Genomic DNA, 22,869 nt, shown 5'->3' on the forward strand with positions numbered 1-22,869 from the left:
TTTTTTATAAAATGGAGTACTACTCAGCCATAAAGAATGAAAAACTAGTCATTTATAGCTAAATGGATGCATATAGAGCCCATACTCTTAAGTGAAATAAATAGGACACACATGTGTAAATACCGAATAGTTTCACTAGTGTGAGAAACTGATAGTGTAAACAAGGGTTAAAATAATTAAAATGAATAATTGATAATTTGAAATAGGAAAAAAGGTCCAAAGATAAAGGGGTGAAGGGAGTGGAAGGGGAAAGGAAAGGAAGGAAAGAAAAACTATGAGAAAAGAAAAAAAAAATGGAAATGATGTCTATGTAAATAGGGAAGGGTGGAGGGGGTGAAGGGTGCACAGGTAATGAGGAATAAAATAAGAACCAAGATGCATCATGTACAGGTACAAGCACCCAATGATAAATGTAAACGAATTATATACCTAAAAGCAATGGAGTGCCCCAGAGAGAGGACTCCACCTAGAGTAGAAAGACTGGAATTTAATTCCCGGCTTCACACTTTCTGAGTCACACTGGACAAGTCACACTCCTTCTGGGGACCTCAGTCCTCTTATTTATAAGATAGAGGCTGTCTGTCCCAGGATGTAAGGTGACACATAAATTAGCTTGATTTGACCAATCTACAGTAGATGCAGATTTCAAAATGTCATGCTGCACATATTCAACTTTTGTCAGTTTAAAAAACTAAAAGGTCCCCAGTAGTTCACCGTGCATGGTGGTGCACACTTGCAATCCAAGGACTCAGGAGGCTGAGGCAGGATTGCTGCAAATTCAAGGGCAGCCTGGGCTAATAGTGAGATCCTGTCTCAAAAATAAAATCAAATTAAATTTTAAAATAATAGCCGGGGATTTAGTTCAGTGGTTCCAGCACCTGCCTCACAAGCACAAGGTCCTGAATTCGATCCCCGGTACCAAAAAAAATTTTTTTAAATAATAATAAAAGATAAAATATGAAAAAACATTTAAAAAAAGGAGGGATCATCTCTGTCCTGTTTTCCTTCCTTAATGACTATAAAAAGCAAATGAAATAAAATCCGTAAAACCCGTCTGCAAAGAGGAAGTGCAACAAAAAGGAATAATCAGTAGTTATTAAAGATTTTTTGTTTTGTTTTGTTGGGTTTTTTGATTTGCTTGTTTTGGCTTTTGGGGGGTGAGTTTTGGCAGTACTGGGGACAGAACACAGGGCCTTTGCACTGAACTACGTCCCCAGGCCTTTTTTTATTTTATACAATGGGCCTTCAAGTTACAACCAGCCTGACACACAACTTGGGTTAATTAGGTTAGTGGAAGATTCATCTGCCTCCTGTTATCTATAGCGTGTACCCAGGTAAACATCCAGATCTCAGCTGTATCGACTTACAATCAACTTGATTACAACTAGTCCTTGGGAACGGATTGATTTCGTAAGTCAAAGGTCCACTGTATTTTGAGACAGTATCTCACTAAATTGCCAGGCTAGGCTTGAACTTGTGATCTTCCTATCTCAGCTTCTCAGAGTTAAAGATGTTCTTTAAGTTCTTCTGCAGCTATGACTTCAATTTCTAAAAGGAAAGACTCTGTCTTTTATATCAGATAAAACATGTCCTCAACCTGTACCAGCTTCCCAGATTTGAGCATGGTGGATCCCTGCAGAGAGAACACCAGCAGGAGACAGGAAGGCAGAATTAATCTTTCTCAGATGGGCAGGGGATCAAGAGATGGAGGGAGGAGAGAAGGTGGGAGTGAAAGGGGATAAACAAAGGAATTGAGGTGTGTTATGTGCTGGAGTGGTCGTGCACACCTGTGATCCCAGCACTCAGGAGGCTGAGGCAGGATGATCACCCTGAGCTCAAGGCCAGCCTGGGCTACAAAAAAAAAAAAAAGAAGTGTTATGTACTTGTACCAACTCCCCACAATGAGTGTGATCAATTATGTACTGCAAAATGTACTAATAAAAAATTTAAGTACATAAATAAAACTAAATTTTAAAAATCTTTGTTAAAAAGAGCAACACATTTATGAAAACCACAGCAGTACAGGATATAAAATCAAAACACAAAAATCAACAGTGTTCCAGTATACCAATTATGAACTCACCAAGAAAGAAATTAAGAAAACAATAAAATTCACAATAGCATCGAGAAAAGTTAAATACTTAGGAATTAACCTAATCAAGCACATGAAAGGTCTCTACAACAAAAACTATAGTACTCTGAAAAAGAAGATTTAAAAAGAATCAAAAAGTAGAAAGATATCCCCTGTTCCTGGATAGGCAGAGCCAATATTGTTAAAACAGCCATACTCCCAAAACTGATATATTTAATGTAATCCCCATAAAATACCAACAGCGTTCTTCACAGAACTAGAAGAAACAATCCTAAAATTCATGTGGAGCCAAAAGAGACCCAGAATAGCAAAAGCAATGCTGGGCAACAAGAGCAAAGCAGGAGGCATCACAATCCCCAACTTCAAGTTATATTACAAAGCTATATTGATGGTGCCAGCATGGTACTGGCACAAAAACAGAGGGACCAGTGGGACAGATTATAAGATGAAGAAACAACTCCAGCAACGTTAAGTCATCTGATATTTGACAGAGTAGCCAAAAACATACAATGGGAAAAAGAGAGCCTCTTTAGCAAATGATGCTGCGAAGACTGGTTATACACATGCAGAAGATTGACTCTAAACCCCTAACTCTCACCATGGACTAAAATAAAATCAAAATGGATCAAACAGATAAAATAGGTAAAACTCTTGAAGAAATAGGCATAAGCAAGGACTTTCTGAACCAAACCCCAATTGCACAAGTAACAACATCAAGAATCAACAAATGGGATCACATCAAATTAAAATCTTCTGCACAGCAAAGGAATCAACCAACAGAGTGAAGAGACAATCTATAAAATGGGAAAAAAATTTTTGCTAGCCATTCCTCAGACAGAGGACTAACATCTACAATATATAAAGAACCAAAAAAAAATTAGACTCCACCAATGTAAAAGACCCAATCAAAAAATGGGCAACTGAAATGAACAGACTTCTCATAAGATGTACAAATGGCCAATAAATACATGAAAAAATGTTCAACATCTCTGGCCACTAGAGAAATGGAAATTAAAGCAATAGTAAGATTCCATCTTACTCCAGAAAGAATGGTTACCTACAAGAAATCAAATAATAACCAATGCTGGTGAGGCTGCAGGGAAGAAAGGAACCCTTCTGCATTGGTGGTAGGAGTGTAAACTGGTACAACAACTATGGAAATCAGTATGGAGATTCCTCAAAAAACTAAAACTAGAAATTCCATCCAACTCAGCTATTCCCCTCCTAGGTATCTTCCCCAAAGAGTTAAAGTCAACATATTATAGCGATACATGCATACACATGTTTATAGCAGCACAATTCATAACAGCCAAATCTTGGAAGCAGCCTATATCTCCATCAACAGATAATTGGATAAAGAAGAGTATTACTCTGCCATAAGGCAGGATAAATTTGAGCCATTTATAGAAAAATGGATGTACCTTGAGCCCATCACGTTAGGTGAAGTAAATCAAACACACAAGCTTAAATGTCATGTGGTTTTTCTTATATGGAAAAAAAACCCCTAAAGCATAAAAAAATTAGAGCCCAAAATAAAAGACAGATAATAGGAAACAGGGAGATAGATCATTTGCAAATGGGAAGGGGGCTGAGAGATGGTGGGAGCAGGAAGAAAGGGGAAAAAGAGATGTAAAAAGAATGAAGACGGAACATGTACCAATGCCCCATGATGAATGTAATCACTATGTACTGTGAACATATACTAATAAAAGCTAAAAACACACTACAGTGAAGAAACAGCTACCCCAAGTCCTGCTGGCACATTATCCACATTGACATGAGGCAGTAAAAGGCAAAGAACACTGTACAAGACACATTCAGATAGGAAGGATGGGATCATCTTTTTACAATGTCCACATACTCCTTTCCAAATCCACTAAAAACAAACTCGATCAAGACGCTGTGAGATTTTGTCCAAATATTGGGAAAGCATAAGCTCTAAGTAAGAATTTGAATTTGAATCTTACTTTAAAATTTTTGCTTTCTCTTCTCTGTCCACAATTTCACCACTTAATCATTAAGTGGTCATGGATAAGTCACTCCACTTTCCGACCTGCTTCCTCAACCTTAGAATGTGCCACAATGTCAAAGTGAAGTATGAAGCTGCTAATCAACTTTGGACTTGAGGCTGACAGGAATGAAGAGAGCTGCACTCAGCCCACAGTCACTTTAGGCCTGGGTTTGTGTTACGTAAGACTGTGACCACACCCGCTCCCCTCTCAGATTCCCAGGGCTGGTTAAGAGAATTCCTGAGCCCCACCCTAGCAGGGTTCACACTGGGCATGTCTGTAGTTCTCTCAGTCTGCTGTCTTTATGTACAAGTGACCGCCTATTATTTCAGGTGACACCCTGCCCTATGATGACCTGTCCATAGGTTTTTATTGTCTGATAAAACACTTGTGATGAAGACCAGAAATTTGACGAGCCAGGGATTTAGCTCAGTGGTTCCCCCACCTGTCTCATAAGCGTAAGGTCCCAAGTTCAATCCCCAGTACCAAAAAAAAAAAAAAAGACAAGGTATTTGAGACACTCTTCCATTCTTCTCCTCCTTCTTCTAATTTCTTCCCAAACTGACCATCTTATTTTGTTTAACCACTGAACATTTGTTTCCAGGTTTCCACTCCTTAGGATAAATAATATTAATCTCTATCCATTTTTAAGACTTTCTTTTTTGGTGGTGGTACTGGGGACTGATCCCAGGGACTTACCCACTCTAGGCAAGTGCTCTATTTCCAAGATATGTTCCCAACCCTTTTTATTTTATTTTTTTGAGACAGGTCTCCCTAAGTTGCCCAGGCTGGCCTCACACTTGTGACCCTCCTGACTCAGCATCACACGTAGCTGAGGTTACAGATGTGTGCTGCCACACCTGGCAAGACTATTTCTAAACATGTGATGACTGCGCTAAAAGGTACAGATCATTTTATGGCTCTTGACACGTTATCACACCAAACTGTTTTCTGGAAAAGATATACCAATTAATTCCCCTACTAGCCACTGTTTTTTATTCACCAGTAAGAGCAGTTAACCCAGCATGGTGACACACGCCTACAGTCTCACACTTGAGAGATGAGGAAGGAGATTGCTTGGGCCCAGGAGTTTTAGACCAGCCGAGGCAACATAGCGATATCACAAGAAGAGAGGGGGGGAAAAAAGACTAAGGAAAAGACTTTTTAAAAAATATTAATTTATATTTTAAGGTAAGTAATGAGAATGAACATTTTCTTTCAGGTTTACTAGGCTTTTTAACCAAATTGTTGTTCATATTCTTTTCATATTTCTTAAGTTGTTAAAAGTTCACTATAGACCAGGGATTTAGCTCAGTGGTTTTGCCGCCTACCTCGCAAGCGCAAGGTCCTGAGTTTGATCCCCAGTACCAAAAAAAAAAAAAAAAAGTTCACTATAAGAAAATCTGTGAAGGACATTTCACCAGCTTTGGAATCAAGTTGGACATAAATGGACTTGAACTTCCAAGCAATTTCTTCCAGACATAAAAGTAAAAAGTGACCACTTTCAAGCTGTTTTGGATTTGTACTATGCAAATCTAAACAGCATCTATAAAACTTTTAAAAAATGTTAAATATTCCTTCTCTTTGAGTCTTGCCAAATGGGAATTTAGTTCCTGCTTACTGCACATGATCACTCTTGCAATTCAAGAGAGTTTTCCAGAACTTTCGGAGATGCCAGTGAGTAGAATGTTGATGTTTTCCTCTCAGTGCTAAAGAAAGCAATGACAGATCAGGCTCTGAAATCCAGCTGGCAGACAGCTTAATTCTCTGTACACAAACAACAGCATGTATTCAACTAAAGAGATGCCTAAACACTCAAAAACCTTAGCTTTAACATGCTTCTTCTGAGATTTATATTTTTTGAGTCTCAAAACTCATCACATTTGACAACAGTTGAGATTAACAGATTTATTTTAGTTAGCAAAATTGTGGTGCGCTGGGGTAGAGCATTTGCCTAACACATCCAAGGCCCTGGGTTCCATCCCCAGTACCACCAGGCAAAAAAAAAGTTAAAATATTGTCATTATACACAGGATAAAACTCTGTTAGAGCCACACAACAGAAACAGAGGGATATGGTTAGATACAGTCATCTAAAGTCACAGATGCAGTACCCTTAGAAGATGAAAAAACTGATTTGGAAAAGGGGGAAATGCAGGGATATCTAGGGCTTGATTCTAAAATTTGCTGGAAAATGAAAAGTGGCATCAGAAAATAAATTTTGAAAAGAGTTATACAAAATAAGTTCAGAATAAAAAGAAATGTGGCATCAAGTCAGGCCTGGTGGCACAGGCCTGGAATCCCAACCCTCTGAGGGGCTGGGGCTAGAGAATTGAAAGATCAAGCTCAATTTGGACAACTCAGTGATTTAGGAAGACTGAAAAGAAAAAACCAAAAAATGGGCTGAGGATGCACCTCAGTGCAAATGCCCTGAGTTCAAGTGCAGAAAAAATTAGAGGTTGGTGGGGAGAGGAAGGAAGGAAAGGAAGGAAGACCGCACTACAACTGTGTGCTGCAGACCTAAGACTCTGCCCCAAGACTGAACGAAACAAACCCTTTCCCCCTTTCTCCCTCTTTCCCATACACAGAACAAAACAAGCTGACAGGGGCCTGGGGTGTGGCGTGGCGGTAGAATGCTTGCCTGGCACGTACAAAGCCCTGAGTCTGATCACCAGCACCAATACCACAACAAGAAGCTGGAAGGACAAAGCAGAGCCAGACCTGACTGCAGAAGTTCTACTGTGGATGACAGAAAAGGGACACTGTTACTGGGTTTTGGGGTGCTAGAGTCTCCTTCTGGAAGTGGTTTCTAGGTTCTTTCCATCTCGAACATAGAACTGAACGAAGAGGGCAAAAATGGTGGCAGTTTCACATTTATTAGAGGTAGGAAAAATTAAAAATGAAGGGTAAGGGAGAAACTGGCTCTGGAGAGCAAGTTTGGGCCATGTGAAAAGGGAGAGAATAATAAAATAAAAAAGGAAAAATAAAAATACACCACAGGATATGGGGCGGGCTACCGTGAGGTGGCTCTTCCTGGCGGCTGTGTCCTCTTCTTTCATATTTCCCAGGCTGACGTCACACACACAGGCTATCCTATAAAAAACCTGCCAGGGTTCTCCCTAGAAGTCCACAGTACCTGGGCTTTGGGAACTGTTCTGCACATGCTCCTGGGATTTTGTAATTAGGCCACGCCTACTGCCCCAGCCAGCTTTGCCACGCCCTACCTTCCCGTCTCAACACTTCACCAGAACAGGCAAATTAAGGATTCTGGGTGCTATCCAGAAAGTCTTTGCAGTGAAATTATCAAACGCGTTAATTTTAAAGAAACTGAAGGAAATCTTTTTTTTTTTTTTTTTTTTTGTACCAGGGATCGAACTCAGGACCTTCTGCTTTTGAGGTAGGCAGCGGAACCACTAAGCTAAATCCCCAGCCCTGAAGGAAATCTTTCGACACAAGATACTAATTTGAAAAGGCTTAAATCTTTCCAGGAAAAATTTCTGTAATAGTTTTTTTTTCCCCAGGGGAACAAAAATAAAAGCACTAAATCCAAAATTCTTAAGCAAACTGTTACTTCTCGCCTAACGACCATCTCACCAGGCGATGGCATCTTCTAGAACAGGGCATCTCCTTTCATTATCAGCTTTCACTAATGGCATAGCACAGATGCTGGAGAGCAGAAGGGGAAGATGTCATTATACTCTCGCAGCTTAATAAGTTCATGTGGGCCCTGATGTCACTGTGACAAACGCACACTACCATTCACATCTTGATAGAGGAAGAAGGCGCCAGGTTGAGGGGAGCCAGGCAGAACTAAACTGCAGGCACCTGGGAGGAAAGGAAGGGGTCTTAATAAGTCTTCTGTAGAAGCTCTGGGTTTATTTCCTCTTTTTTAAAAAATAACTTTATTATCAAACACACACACATACAAAAATTAAAACCATTCAAAGAAGAACAATGCAAGGGGGAAAAAACTACAATAATATTCAAATACAGTAGAACTCAACCAAAACAAAACTGAAAAGCACCTAAACATTTTTCCATGTAACTTAAAAAAGCATCTCAAGCAGCAACAAGACACCAGAGGATGTGATTTGTTTCAGAAAGATTCCCAAAACCGACACTGAACAAATAGTGGTCTGGAAAAAAACTCAGACTCCACACAAGCCAAGCTTCTCCCTAATTTAAATTTTGATACAGTCATATCACACGTGATGGAAACACAATCTGAGAAATATGTTATTAGGCAATTTCATCCATGTGTATCCTTAATTACACTATCAGTTTCTCACACCAGAGAAACTATTCGGTATTTATACGTGTGTCCTATTTATTTCACTTAAGAGGATGGCCTCAATATGCATCCATTTAGCTATAAATGTCTCTAGTTTCTCATTCTTTATGACTGAGTAGTACTCCATTTTATAAAAAACCACATCTTCTTTAACCAGTTTCCAGTCGATGGGCACTTGGGCTGTTTCCAGTACGAACTGTGCCACTATAAACATGGGTGCACATATATCACTGTGGTATGATTCTTTTAATTCTTTTGGGAAGATACCCAGCAGGGGGATAACTGGGTCAAATGGGACCTCTAAGCCTAATTCTTTGAGGAATCTCCATACTGATTTTCACAGTGGTTGCACCAGTCTGCACTCCCACCAACAATGGAGCAGGGTTCCTTTCTCCCCACACCCCCAACAGCATTTGTTGGTTGATCTCTTAAGAGCAGCCATTCTTTCTGGGGTGAGGTGGAATCTCAGTGTTGTCTTCATCTGCATCTCTCAAATAACCAGTGATGTTGAACATTTTTTCATATATTTATTTGCTGCTTTTACTTCTTTGTCTGAGAAATGTCTGTTCATTTCAGATGCCCATTTTTGAATTGGGTCTTTGAATTTGGGAGGTCTGATTTTTTTTCAGTTCTTTATATATTCTAGATAGTAGTCCTTTGTCTGAGGTACAGTTGCTGAAATTTTTTTCCCACATTGTAGGTTGTCTCTTAGCTCTGTTGGTGGTTTCTTTTGCAGTGCAGAAGATTTTTAATAAGATAAGATCCCAGTTGTTGATTCTTTGTGCAAGTTCCCATGCTACTGAGGTTTTGTTCATAAAGTCTTTTCCTATACCAGTGTCTTCAACAGTTCTACCTACCTTATCTTGCAGCAAGTTTAGTGTTTGTCTTAATATTTAAATCTTTAATCCACTTCGATCTTAATTTAGTGCATGGTGATAGGTATGGGTCTAGTTTTAATCTTTGGCAGGTTGAAATCCAGTTTTTCCAACACCATTTATTAAATAAGCTATCGGGTTTATCTCCTCTTAATGTCCTTTGAGGGCAAAGAATGAAATAATGTAGCTTAGTTTGTACAGAGGGAGTAGAAAGCAAGGCCAGGGGCCAGGCTGGGGAGACAGGAAGGACAGGAATTTCAGGACCAAAGACATCAGCTCTTCCCACCCTGCAGTACAGGGGAGAAGGGCAAGGCCTCTGAAGGAAAGCTAGGAGGGCATCAGGGATGGCACCCCAGCTGCCCAGGCTGAAGAGGCCAGAGCAATGGAAGTGAGAACGGACAACGGGGCCCTGGCAGTGACTACTAAGAGATTCAGGGGTAGGGTCCCCGCCTGAGGATTTTTCTACACTCTTTAGGATGAATAGAATAGCTCACATTTATCCTTCCCTTTCAGTTTAAAGAGAAGTTATAAAAACATTTGGATTCCATTTAGAACAATATTTGGGAATCTTCATTAGCACGAGGTTCCCACACACACATTTTTTAAAAATACTTTAACCAAGAGCATTCCATTATAATCTATACCTCATAACCTTTTCTCCCAGTTATTCTTTGAAAAGATTTTTGCTTGTGAAAAGAAAGGAAAATAAGAAAGGAAATGGGTCTTGACTGCCAAGATATTTGCCAAAAAAAAAAAAAAAGCTGACAATTTGCAAGTATTTGAAAAACATCTTTAGGGAACAGGCTTCCCTTTATTCTGATTTTTGAGGCTCACCACACACTTTCTTCTGCCCTACAAAGATGTAGCCCTGGACAAGACAGCTGGCATCTGTGAGCCTCAGCTTTTTCATTTGGAATGTGGGAAAGATGTTACCTACATCACAGGCTTCTGTAAACATTACAGGAAGGAGGCTGAGCTTGCAGTAAAAAACTGAACACCCCAAAAACCCCAAACAGTCCCTTCCCACCTCTATTCCAGTAAACAACACTCAGAGATCAGCAGCAGCCTTGTTCTCCTGATGTTGCTCCAGGAGTCAGAAGTGTTCTTCAGAACAATTTTGCAACTTTGGACTGGTAAGTCTACCCTGAAAAGAAAAGTGGGGAGGAAAACAGCTGAGGTGTAGGGTTTGAGAAACAGAAAAGCAGGGCATCCTGGCTGGCAGCAGGCACCTGCCAGTATTCCCAATAGTGCTCCTTGAAACAAGAGTAAATGCATGGACCAGGGATTTATTTAGCTCAGTGGCACCACACCTGCTTCGAAAGCACAAGGTCCAGAGTTCAATCCCCCGTAACAAACAAACAAAAAAAGAATAAATGCTGTTGTTACATGATCACAAAAAGCACCACTAGAAATGTTCTTAAATCACTTAATGAAAAGCACATTTAACATATTCCATATGGTTCTTGTTATGGTTTATATCTAGATTTCCCCTCAAAGCTTCACACACTCATAGGTGGTACTTTTGGGAGTGGCTGAATCATGGGTATGTGATACTAGATTAGTCCACTGATTGCTTTAGCATAGTTCTGGGTGTGGATGATGGACTTCCTGGAGAGAGAAGACCCACCCTGGGTGTGGATGACACCAACCAATAGGCTTATAGCCTGGGTGGAATAAGAAGGTTAGGAAGGAAGGCCCACTGCTTCCTGCCTGCCATGCCCCTCTGCCAATGCTGCCTGCCTTGGAGCCAGCCAATTATGACTTTAGTCTCTGCAAACTGAGGTAAAATAGAACTTTCTTCACTTGTGGATGTCAGGTATTTTATCCTCACAATGAAGAAGGTAATTAAGACAGTTCCCTTTGCATTTCATGCATAACTTCATTTCCTAAGTCAACCAATATGCGAAACTCTCCCCCACCTCACATCTTTCTACAAGCCATAAATGCACTTTCACCCCCTTTTACTGGCCACCTTATTTACCTGGTTTTTTGTTTTTAGGTATCAGACACTATCACTGAAGCTGGGAGGATACATGAGAATCCATTGTACCATCCTCCATTCTTTCAAGTATGTGCAAAAGTTCCATAATAAAGTCTTTAACTCACTCTTTGGAGTCAAGTGTAGCAGTGCACACCTGTAATCTCACCACTCTGGGCGGCTGAGGAAGGAGGATCCCAAGTTGAAGCCCATCGGGGCAACTTAGCAAGACATTGCCTCAAAATAAAAAGGGCTGGGGATGTTGCTCAGTGCAAAAAATCAAGGTTCGATTCCCAGTACTGCAAAAAAGAAAAAGAAAAAAGGAGAAAAAGAAAAAGGTCACTGGGGGGCGGCAAGGCAGGAGGATCACAAGTCTGAGGCCAGGCCAAGCAACTTACTAAGGACCTGTCTCAAAATAAAGAGCTGAAGAAGTAGATTACCATTTCCTGGGTTCATTCTCCAGTACAAAAAAAAAGTTATTCTTTAATACAAGAAATCAAAGAGGCCGAGGATTTAGCTTAGTGGTTCCACCACCTGCCTTTTAAGTGCAAGGTCCCGAATTTAATTCCCAGTACCAAAAAAAAAAAAAAGAAAGAAAACCATGGTAGATCATCCCAAGTGGACCAATTCCCACCTGTCCATAAACCTGAACTGCAACTCCTCATTAATGAATATGCATTATTTGCCTACTACCTCATGGCTATGTTGATTATCACTAAATTATTTTATGTCATATATTGAGGATATGCTGTGATCATTTAATATGTACTATATTTAATTATATCATTTAATATTACACATGTATGCTGCCCAAATTCATTACACTAGATCTGAAGAATGAAAACACAAGAGACAGAATATCTTCATGGGAATGTCAGGGACTCCACCGAACTGACTTAACTCCATTTTATTGAGAAACAATAAAACAATAAACAATTGAGAAACACCCGCTCTTTTGAACAGGGGTGCATATTTTATATTAGAAAGGCATGATGACAATTATGTGAATTGTTAGCTTTATCAAATTGTTCCCAGGATGTTGCTCTTTGTTTCGCCAGCAAGGCTTGCCTCTGCCGGAGCTGGCACACCTTATCTTCAAGAAGTTCCAAAACCTCAGGGCCAGCAGTGTTCTGCACCACGTCCACTTGAGCAGATATACACCTATTGGGTGCCAAAAGGAACTCCACATAAAGCATAAAGAAGCAAGTATTAAACCAAGATCCTATATTTTTTCATGAGCTCTAATGCTAACAATATAAAATTATTTTCAAAGTGTTGTGTGGGGCACATATGTTTGGGCCCCTGCAATAAAGCTGAGGTTTTAAAACAGAAATGAGTATCAGGAAGAAAAGCGTTTTCTTGATCCTTATCCCAAAATGGGTGTAGAGAACCAGGCACACTGATACTCTCCACAGGTCCTGCCTATGTAAGAGCCCCACAGACCTGCAGCAAGACTGGCAAATAGCCATCAGCAGTGCTCACCTCCTGCCACCCACCCCACCTCCTCCTCATGACTCTACCTCTCCAGGACTACACACCCCACACACCTGCAGACCTTCAGCCCATGTTCCTCACAGGTCTCTGAACAGACCAAGCTTCTCTCTGGCAGCACCCAACTACCAGAAACCTTGCCAAAGCACTACCCAGAGAGGACAGGAAGTGGCTGTGACTTGGCAATGAAGATCTAGGTCTTCCTAGCATCTGGGTGCTAATGGCAAAAGAAAAATAACATAGCAATACATAGCTAATGTTTCGCGTGCTCACTGCATGTGAGGACCATTAGATGTGTTTCCCTCTATGAAGCGGAGGAATTTCATGACATCGAAAAATGATCAAAACAAAAATAACAAAAACACTTTGCTGAGAGGTTAGGGGGAAAAATCATGTACAAAGACTCACAGCTAAGAGGCAGAGCTTGCAACAAATAAGGGCAGGTAGATACCAGATGTCTTTACGATGCTATGAAGTTTTGGTTAAGCTCAATTTACAAGACAAATACCAGGACATGAGTGATAACCTGGTGAAAGTAGCATAGAAACATCGAGGACACAGTCAGTTGACAATTCAGTGTGTGCTGCAGGGAGATGGCCAATAGTAGGAAAAAAATGTCAGCAACCTTGGTGACTTGTTCTCAGCCAGAATGCTAACTTTAGTAACAATGAGAACCATAACTTGGAAGAAAATCAGAGTCTGTAGCTCAATTCACCCTCCTCCCAAGTGGCAAAATTTAAAAGGGCCAACCAGGTTTCCACCAGACAAGCGCTTGGAGAACACTAAGGCACAATCCTAGAGTACAGGGTTTACGTCAGATGCCTGAAATGGTAATATGACTGCAAACACCAACCAACTCTGATTTTTCTGGGACAATCCCGATCTCTGGTACTCTTCTTATAATCAAACCAGGTTACAATTTCAAATATATGATCACCTTGCTGGGTTAGTACTGTCCATCCATTCTCTAGTGTTATTAGAGTCCATGTGGATCACATCTTTCAAGTAACATACTTACCTCAAAAATTACTACACGGTACTCTAATCAGTGTTGTTTCATTTTCTCTTAATTATATTCTGGTTTTAATCATCACTCTACCTTCAAGTTCAGAAGCTGATTTTTTTTTTTCTTTTGGTACCGGGGATCAAACTCAGGCCTTTGCGCTTGCGCAGCAGGCGGCGAAACCACTGAGCTAAATCCCCGGCACCTATGAAGCTGATTTTTTTAAGTCCCAAACTCCACACGTGAAACACTTCCAGAACAACTAGAGTTTGGACTTTCCTCACTGGGGAAGATGAGGGCACTAATCCAGAGTAGGTGGTGGGGTGGAAGGTCTCCAGGAGGAGATGAGCTATTCCTGAGGAAAAGACGCAAGCTTTACTCAGTAGCTGCACTCTCATTTATGGACTGAAATGTGAAAATAACTGCATTTGAGAAAGGGTTCTGCTACTTTCTAAGAATTGGCAAACCACTAATCAACACAGTTCTCGGAGGTTTCTTCCCAGTGTTAAATTATGGTTTTAACATTTTAAAAATAATTTTAGTGTATGCTGGCAGTATGGTTTTAACTTTTTAAACTTCCTTATTCAACAAATATTTGGAAAGTGACTTACTCTGTGGCAAGACTCTGTGCTAGTCATGGGAGTAACAGCAGTGAACAGGATGTCAATACAGACTGCCCTCAGGGGACACATGGGGGGAAATTGTTTGGTTTTGGTTTTGTTGTTGTTTGCAACACAGAGAATTGAACCCACAACCTCTGGTCTGAACTACATCCCCAGCCGTTTTAATTTTGAGACAGGATCTCCCTAAATAAGAGTCTGCCTAAGTAGCCCAGATATTCAAGAGGCTGAGACAGGAGAATTCCAAGTTTGAGGCCAGTCTGGGCAACTTAGCAAGACCCTTCTCATAATAAAAAATGAAAAGGGCTGGGCATGTAGCCTGGGTTCAATTCCTAGTACTGCAAGAAAAAAAAAGAACACGATAGTGATGGAAAAATATGTTCAAAGGCAGTAACCAAACAATTCTATTTTATGTTTCCTCAAGTATTAAAATGAAATGGCAAGAATCTAGACATTTAGCTGTTATATATTTCTTCATGGACACTGGTCCAAGCATCCCTTCTCTATTGCCCCTTACTCAGAAGACACAGGTAGAACCATATAAACAAAACTCATTGTAAGTTGAAAAATCAAACTAGATTTTATTAAAATATACATAAGTAACCATCATTTTTTATCATTTCATTAGAATTGAGAAGTAAAAATTGTCCTGGTATAGAGAAATGAAGGCCAAAAGACTCAAGAAAACCATCTTCCAGACAGATCTACCACTTACCAGTCTGGAAAAGGCCTTTTGTATTGTGTCCGTGGTTCAAAATATATGTTGTCTGGGATCAATCGCAGTTCTAAAATCTTACTGTTTTATAATGCTGACATTATGTATTAAGTACATGGCAGCTACTATGAAAAGAGAATGAACACTGAATTCACGGAAATACTTTTAAGGAAGACATGAGTAATAAAGAAGTTTGTTACTTCCAAAATGCATTGATTTACTGTTTTATTCACACCAACTAGAATATATATATATATATATATATATATATATATATACACACACACACGAAAAATGTGTATCATGTTGCTTTCAAAAAATTCCATGTTCCATGAGAACTATATAAACAATGTAAAATATTTCTGCTACGTAACAAAAGAAAATCAGAATTCCCGTACAGTATTAGGAAAATATTTAGATAATTTGAATTTATAGTAAAACAAAGTGAAACATTGCAGAGCATCTTTTCATGAAGTAGTTTTATATCCTAGAAGCAGTACATTTTGTACTTTCAAGCACTTTGGTATAAATGAAATCAATGCAAGCCAAAAAATAAAATCTCTATTTTGGTTCTCACATGAACTGGAACATCAGCAACGGGGCAACTGTACAACTACCATTGGTGACAAAATGTAAACTCATAATGTGCTCCTTCCTTCTACTGGGGGTGGTGGACAGGCCAGGAGAGCTCTTCAGGGTTCTGGAAAGGAAGGAACACAGCTGGGCTGTTGGCAATGCTGCTGAGGCTTTGTAAACCCTCATATCCAGCTCGGTGCATCAGTGATCTTGGCCCCTTCCTCTTCACAAACAGAAATGACCCTGCATCAAGGCAGCTCAGAACTACAATTCCCATTTAAAGTACAACATAAGTTCTAAAAATCACGTTATTAATAGCGTCTCAAGAAATCAGTAAAGAACATACTGCATTAATAAAAGAAAAATCTAAGTTTAATTGTCCACTGACAATAGTTCTTAAACAAAACTATTTGCATGCTACAAATATTTCTTCATTGAGGTCACACTTAACTTTGACAGCTATACAACCAAACAAATCTGAGGAATTTTTCATTGCATTATTTTTATAATTGCGTCTTTTCATCTATACTGTCCAAATGTGGTACTGATTTTTTTCATTATCTTTTTGCACTGTATATTTTCTTTTAAATGATTCCCTACATCTGAGATTTGTATCTGAGCAACTGTTGATGAATTGCTTTTCTGTCATTCATCACAGGAGAAAACTGGAAACATCCTTTGAGGAATCTCAGTGATGTAATTTATAGTGAGACTTTCTGTGAAGACAAATCTTAAAAAGAAAAAAAAATTCTCAGTAAATTTTATGAACTTAGAGTAGTAAGATAATACTGCACTGCTGTTTCAGCAAAAGAACATAGAGTCAAGTGCCCAACGTTACAGACAAGTACTGCAGTGTGTGAGCCAAAGCCTTGTGGAATAAGAGTATACCAGGTACAGTCAATATAATTAAAGAGCCCAACAATCTTTGTAACAAAGCAAGTATGGAAAATAAAAGATAAAATTTTAAGTTGATTATCTGCCAGGTTAATTTTTAAAGAATAATTCTAAAAAGTATAGTAGTATAATTTAGCCAAGCTCATCTATGAATGAACCAAGTATATTTTAATTATTTTGTCGTATTAGTATTACATTAGAAGATTAAATTCTAGTCAAAATTTTAAAGATAAAAATAAGAGAAAATAAAATATTATGTTGAACAAATCACATGTGAAAGTTTTCATATTAGGTAACATCAAAATCCTAGGATTGGGCTGGGGATCTAGCTCAGTGGTTCCGCCACCTGCCTTGCAAGGGCAAGGACCCAAGTTCGATCCCCAGTACCAAAAAACAAACAAAATCCTAGAACTGCCATTATTTGGGTTTTGTTTTGTGGGGGGACAGTCACAGGAACTTACATCATTTCAAAATTAACTTGAGATAATGGTCAAAACTATTGTATACTAAGAACTTGTACTGCCAGATATGAAAAAACATAAAGCTAAAATTATTAAAACACCACAGGACATCCCACTGTTTTATGTAAAGAAAGATGCTCAGAAAAAAAAAAAGAAAGATGCTCAGAAAAGGGATCACAAAAAGAGTCAAAGGCCCTCCTCAAAGAGGGGACATCAAAATGGCTACAGCCTTAATGAGGGGTAGAGGGAAAAACCCTACACGCAGAAAGGAGGTGAAGAAGCCTGCAAAGGGAAGAGGGAAAAAAATTCTCTAACCAAATGGTAACTAAGCCCGCTCAGCCTGTGCATTTTGTGGTCTGAGTTCACACTCCTAGCATGTCCAAGAACATTCCAGCAGAGAAATCAGCTTAAGTAGACACAACCAGGTAGTGCCCCCCAGTGGCTGACAGAAGACAATGCCAGTTCTCTGGAACTTAACTTCCCCCTCAACACCTGATGCAAAGAGCTTTCTAAACTTAGGCTAAAGTGTGAAAAATACATGACTTGAAATGAAATATATTAGAAAGTTGATAGAAGAGATCAGAAAGCCCAAAAAAACAGGATGGAGTCTAGTTCAATGATACAGTGAACTGTTCCACATGCATGTGGTCCTGGAGCTGATCCTTAGCAGGACAAGAAAAAAGAAAGGTAAACCCAGAAAACAAATACTGATCATAAGATAGAAACATCAAATCACTGGCAAAAGGGTACATTAATTAATATATGGCACAGGCAAAAATGATTAACTCTTGCGCCGCCTGCCTTGCAAGCACAAAGTCCTGAGTTCGATCCCCAGTACAAAAAAAAAATGGTTAAACCTTTCTCAAGACCACTGTCTTAATTTTTTTGTGTGGGGGTGCCAGGATCAAACTCAGGACCTTGCCCTAACTAAGCAGGTGCTGTGCCACTAAGCTATATCCTCAACCCCATACTCTTTTAAACTATAAAGTAAATGAAAAAGTCATTTAGAAATAAAACAAAAGAGGGCTAGGGATTTAGCTCAGTGGTTTCACTGCCTGCTACACAAACGCAAGGACCCGAGTTTGATCCCTGGTACCCAAAAAACAAACAAAAAAGAAATAAAACAAGGTCATTTAGAAATATAACAAATATAAATATCTAAATACTTAAAATTTAAAGTATACTGGGCCGGGGATTTAGCTCAGTGGTTCTAGCACCTGCCTTGCAAGTGCAAGGTCCTGAGTTCAATCCCCAGTACCAAAAAAAAAAAAAATTAAAAGTACATATATTATTTATTTTAAGACAAGCTACCCACCATACCCACCTATCCCAAATAAGCATTTAAAGCATAAACAAAAATAAAAGGCAAGTATCCACTGGAAAACGAATCTGCAAGGACTGAAAGTTAGTATCCTTAAAAATCGTAATTATAAATCTTTGAGAAACACGAGGACCCCACCTCACACCTCCAGAAAACTGCACAAAGGTCAAGAACAGGCAAGAAGAAGAAATATAAGGAGGCAGTTAAATACACCAAAAATGTTCCACTTCACTAGTGATGGAAAGGTAAATAAAAATTATATAATAATTTCTGACTATGAAACAGGCAACATTACAAAAAATACAGTAGCAATGCTCAGTGTTGGCAAGGGTGTAGAAAACAGGCATATTGACCACAGATACGAAAATTCAACAACTTTTCTAGAACGCAATTTAGCAATAAGTATGCATCAAAAAACTTTTCAAAGTATGTAATGTTCTGCCAGGCACAGAGGTACTGCTGTAATCTCAGCACTGTGGAGGCTATGGCAAGATCATTAGTTCAAGGCCAGCTTGCATTACATAATGAGACCATCTCGAAAAACAAGAGTAAGGGCCGGGGATTTAGCTCAGTGGCACAGCGCCTGCCTGGTAAGCACACGGTCCTGAGGTTGATCCTGGGTACCAAAAAAAAAAAAAGTGAGCTTAAGTGAAATAAATAGAACACACATGTGTAAATACCAAATAATTTCTCTGGTGTGAGAAAGTGTAAATGAGGACCAAAATGTATAATAATGTGAAATAGGAAGAAAAGGTCCAAAAAGAAAGGGGAAGGGGAAAGGGGAGGAAAGAAGGGAAAGGACAAAATACGAGAAAAGGAAAAAACGAAACAAAGTCTTTGTAAATAGGGAGGGGGGGAGGGGTTAAAGGGAGGGCAGGGGAACAGGGGAAAAATAGAATCAAGATATATCACGTATTGATGAATATCATCATACTGTATACCTAAAATGTACCGATAAACTTAATGAATAAAATAAAAAAAACAGTAAGTACAATACGTTTAGATCTAAAAATGCTACCTCTAGGAGTTCGTCCCAAACAAACAGAAATGCAAGTAGTATGCAAAACTATATGTCAGAATTATGGTATGATAATGAAAATCTGGAAAATCACCTAACACCAAACAATAAGGGATAAATAGTATAACTATAAAATGCAATGTAATGCAACTATTCAAATATATCATGGAAGTATTATTTGTACTAATAAAAGATTAGAATAACCTAAATTCTAATAGGGGACTATTTAAACAAATTAAGAGTGCAACAATCAAAGGAGTACACTAAAAAGAATGAGGCAGCTCTCATGTTCTGATATATATCCTCTCTACCTGAAAAGATATTCACGACTCACTTGCTGAAGTGGCACCTTACCAGAGACAGTGTTGCCCAATGCAACTGGTTTTTTTACTTTCTGTCTTCCCTAGAGAAAGTAGGACCCTTAAGGGTAGAGATTTTTGGTCCACTGCTGTGAACCCCAGCACCTAGAACAGCACCTAGCACTTAATAAGACCCTCAAAAAAATACTGGATGGACGGATGGATGGATGCATGGATGGAAAGATGGAAGCATGGATGGATGGATGGATATGAGACAATCTCCAAGACACAAAGGTAAGAACAGTTCGTTAATTCTTATATCACTTGTCTTTTAGAAATGAAAAAATTGTGTGTGTGTGCCTGTATGTACGTGTAAACACATGTCTGGAAGCATACAAAAAACTTGGATCATTGGTTACCTCTGAGTAGGGAAGCTGAGGAAGAGGTATGGGTGGTATTTTTCACTCTACCACTTTAAAAGTTGAATCAAGTATTATGTATAACCCATTCATAAAAACAAACAAGAACTGTCAATACCCTCACACACACATACACGGTGTAGGCTGATATGGGAAAATTATATCATAAATTAAGGGGAAAAAATAGGCTACAAAATAGCAACCAAGCTGGGTGTGAAGGCACATGTCTATAATCTCAACATTCTGAGTTGTTTTTTTTTTATTTTAATTTTAATTTATTTATTTTTGGTACTGGGCATCAAACTTGGGACCTTGAGCTTGCAAGGCAGGTGGCAGAACCACTGAGCTAAATCCGCAGCCCCTAGCATTCTGAGAGTTTAAAGCAGGAGGATCACAATTCAAGCCCAGCTTGAGCAACTCAGTGACTTAACAAGCAAAGCTTCTTCTCCAGTGATCACTCACTTCCCCTCAACCAGTCTGACCGCCCCCACCCCTCTGTGACATTAAAACAGCTTCGGTCAAGGTCACCAGTGATGTCCCCTGTATGACTATTTGCTTGAATATCCATAGAAAAACTGCTCTCAGGGAACACCACTTGTTTCTCTAAAATGAGACAGTGTAAGTTGAAGGGAATCTTCACTTACCATTAACCATAAGAAAACCAAAATGTGCTAGGAACTTTTATTTTGCAATTTATAACTCAGTACTTTGTATTTCACTTTTTTGAAGGCTTTAAAATTTCTAATTTAAAAAATACATATTGCAAATTTTTTTTTTTTGGTACTGGGGATCGAACTCAGGACCTTGCACTTGCGCGGCAGGCAGCGGAACTACTGAGCTAAATCCCCAGCCATACTGCAAATTTTTAAAAGTAATACATAATGTACTGAGGAAAAACAGGTATCTACTATCTTAGGAGGAGAGTTAGAATACACAGCATGCCCCATTTGCAGGTTGGCTAACTGATCACAGACTTAACCCCTTTCTCTTCCTTCCCTCTATGAGGATTGGGAATACTGACAATATCAACATCACAATCCCTCATACAGACTCCCGGGGAAGGGAACCTAGGCCTACTCAATAGATATGAGTGCACTTCTGGGCATACTTTTGCTTTTCTGCCCTTTCCCACACCTTATTCATGCTGTGAATAAAGACATGATGTCTGGAACTACAGAAGAATCTTGTAACCATGAGGCAGTAAGAGCCAACATAGAGGCAGAAAGGTATCAGCAGTCTGGGTGTTTGGTGGCATTATTCAACAGAGAAACCCTAAGGGCCGGGAATTTAGCTCACTTGTACTGTGCCTGCCTTGCAAGTGCAAGGTTCTGAGTTCAATCCCCACTACCACACAAACAGAGAAACCCTTTCCTATTACAGAAGAAAAATGAGTCTCTATTTGTTTAAGGTATTATGAAATGGGTTCTGGGATCTACAGCCCAATGAATTCCTAACTGGTATTCCTGGGAATACCTATTTTTTTTAAGAGAAACTAAAAATGAAGGAACTCAATTTCTATACAGATTTGAAAACAAGGTAATAAGTCAGAAATATATATTGCAAACCAATTCCCTTTCTTATGGTCTCTATTCAGAATTTAAACATCAACTACAAAAAATACCTCAGAGGAAACAGAAAAATTGCAGTCAACATCAACTCCATACAAATGACTTCAGAATGCAAACAATGAGAATTTATACATATAATAAGAATAAACTCACACAGTAAAAGGGAATTCTGATCAATGCTGGGGCTGCTCTGGACTAATGTTCATCGTTCGATAAATTTCTTTAAGTAGTAATAGGGCAGTATCTTCAGATTCCCTATTAAAAAGAAAAGCACATTTATTTAAGAGGCATTTAGTAGAAATTAACCTCTATGCACAAAAATAGTGAATGCAACTTTGTTGTTCTATTCAATTCTAAGAATACCAAACTGTGGCAGAGTACTGTGATCTCAGAGCTGCCCTTAAAATATGCACAAACACAAACTGATAAACTGAAAAATAGTACTGCAATTCTTGGTGACAAGGACATAAAGAAGAATGGCTTTTCAAAGTCCCTACCACTTCCAATGTGAAAGACATGCCTACAAAAGCAGTGTGCAAGTACCAACGGTCTTGGTCAAAGGCAGATGACATATTGCCACCTTGTGGAAAATTCAAATTACATGCAGACCTACAAAGATTACAACAAGTCAGAAATATGTATCACAAACTAATTTCCTTCCTATCTCTATTCTGAATTTTTTTTTTTTTTTTTTTTGGTACCAGGGATCAAGCTCGGGTCCTTGCGCTTGCGCGGCAGGCGGCAAAACCAGCGAGCTAAATCCCCGGCCCTATTCTGAATTTTTTAGAAAGCTAAGGGAAAATGATATTTTAATATATGGGAGTTCAAATTATTAATAATCCCTATCAAATGATGAATCATTAAAACTTGAATGTTGTATGTACTCACACCCAAAGCCCACTCAAATATTATCAAAGTGAAGAATACTTACCAATAGCATAAGTGACTCTGAAGAGCGAAAAGATATTCATTAAAACTCTCTATTGGCTTTTCTTGAAGAACGTAATCAATTCGGCGGCCTCCATTTAACATTCCAACCTTTCCTAAGTAGTCCTCATCCTTGGAAAAATCTGGACTTTCAACAATCTTTTCTGCTAGAATTTAAACCATTTCAATATCAAAGTCAATCATTTAATTATTATCCTTTGACTTTAGCTGACTTTCTGGGCTCAATCAGAATATTGCTTGACACACGTAGCAAGTGGTGAGATACCAGGCTCACTCCCCATTCCTCCAAAGA

General features: G+C 39.1%; 1 protein-coding gene across 8 annotated transcripts in view; it reads right to left on the minus strand.

Annotated features, from left to right (window-relative positions):
* Sec23ip (SEC23 interacting protein) overlaps positions 1-22,869 on the minus strand; it is a 77,023-nt gene that overhangs the window by 19,198 nt on the left and 34,956 nt on the right. For 2 of the 8 annotated variants that reach the window (XM_004838817.3, XM_021253337.2), the window contains exons 17-19: positions 22,561-22,723; positions 21,783-21,884; positions 16,004-16,379 (exon numbers count right to left, since the gene is read on the minus strand). In XM_004838817.3, coding sequence (XP_004838874.1) covers positions 21,803-21,884; positions 22,561-22,723 — 245 coding nt within the window. In that variant the 3' untranslated portion in view covers positions 16,004-16,379; positions 21,783-21,802. Of the gene's footprint in view, positions 1-7,465; positions 11,544-12,106; positions 12,406-14,912; positions 15,774-16,003; positions 16,380-21,782; positions 21,885-22,560; positions 22,724-22,869 lie in introns of those variants that run through there. The other 6 variants (XR_015440451.1, XM_021253335.2, XM_004838819.4 and 3 more) reach the window with 6 other exon arrangements.

Source organism: Heterocephalus glaber, unplaced genomic scaffold (genome assembly GCF_053883595.1).
Source record: "Heterocephalus glaber isolate CG9 unplaced genomic scaffold, H.glaber_assembly_v1.0 deba00001497, whole genome shotgun sequence".
NCBI classification, from domain to species: Eukaryota; Metazoa; Chordata; class Mammalia; order Rodentia; family Bathyergidae; genus Heterocephalus; species Heterocephalus glaber.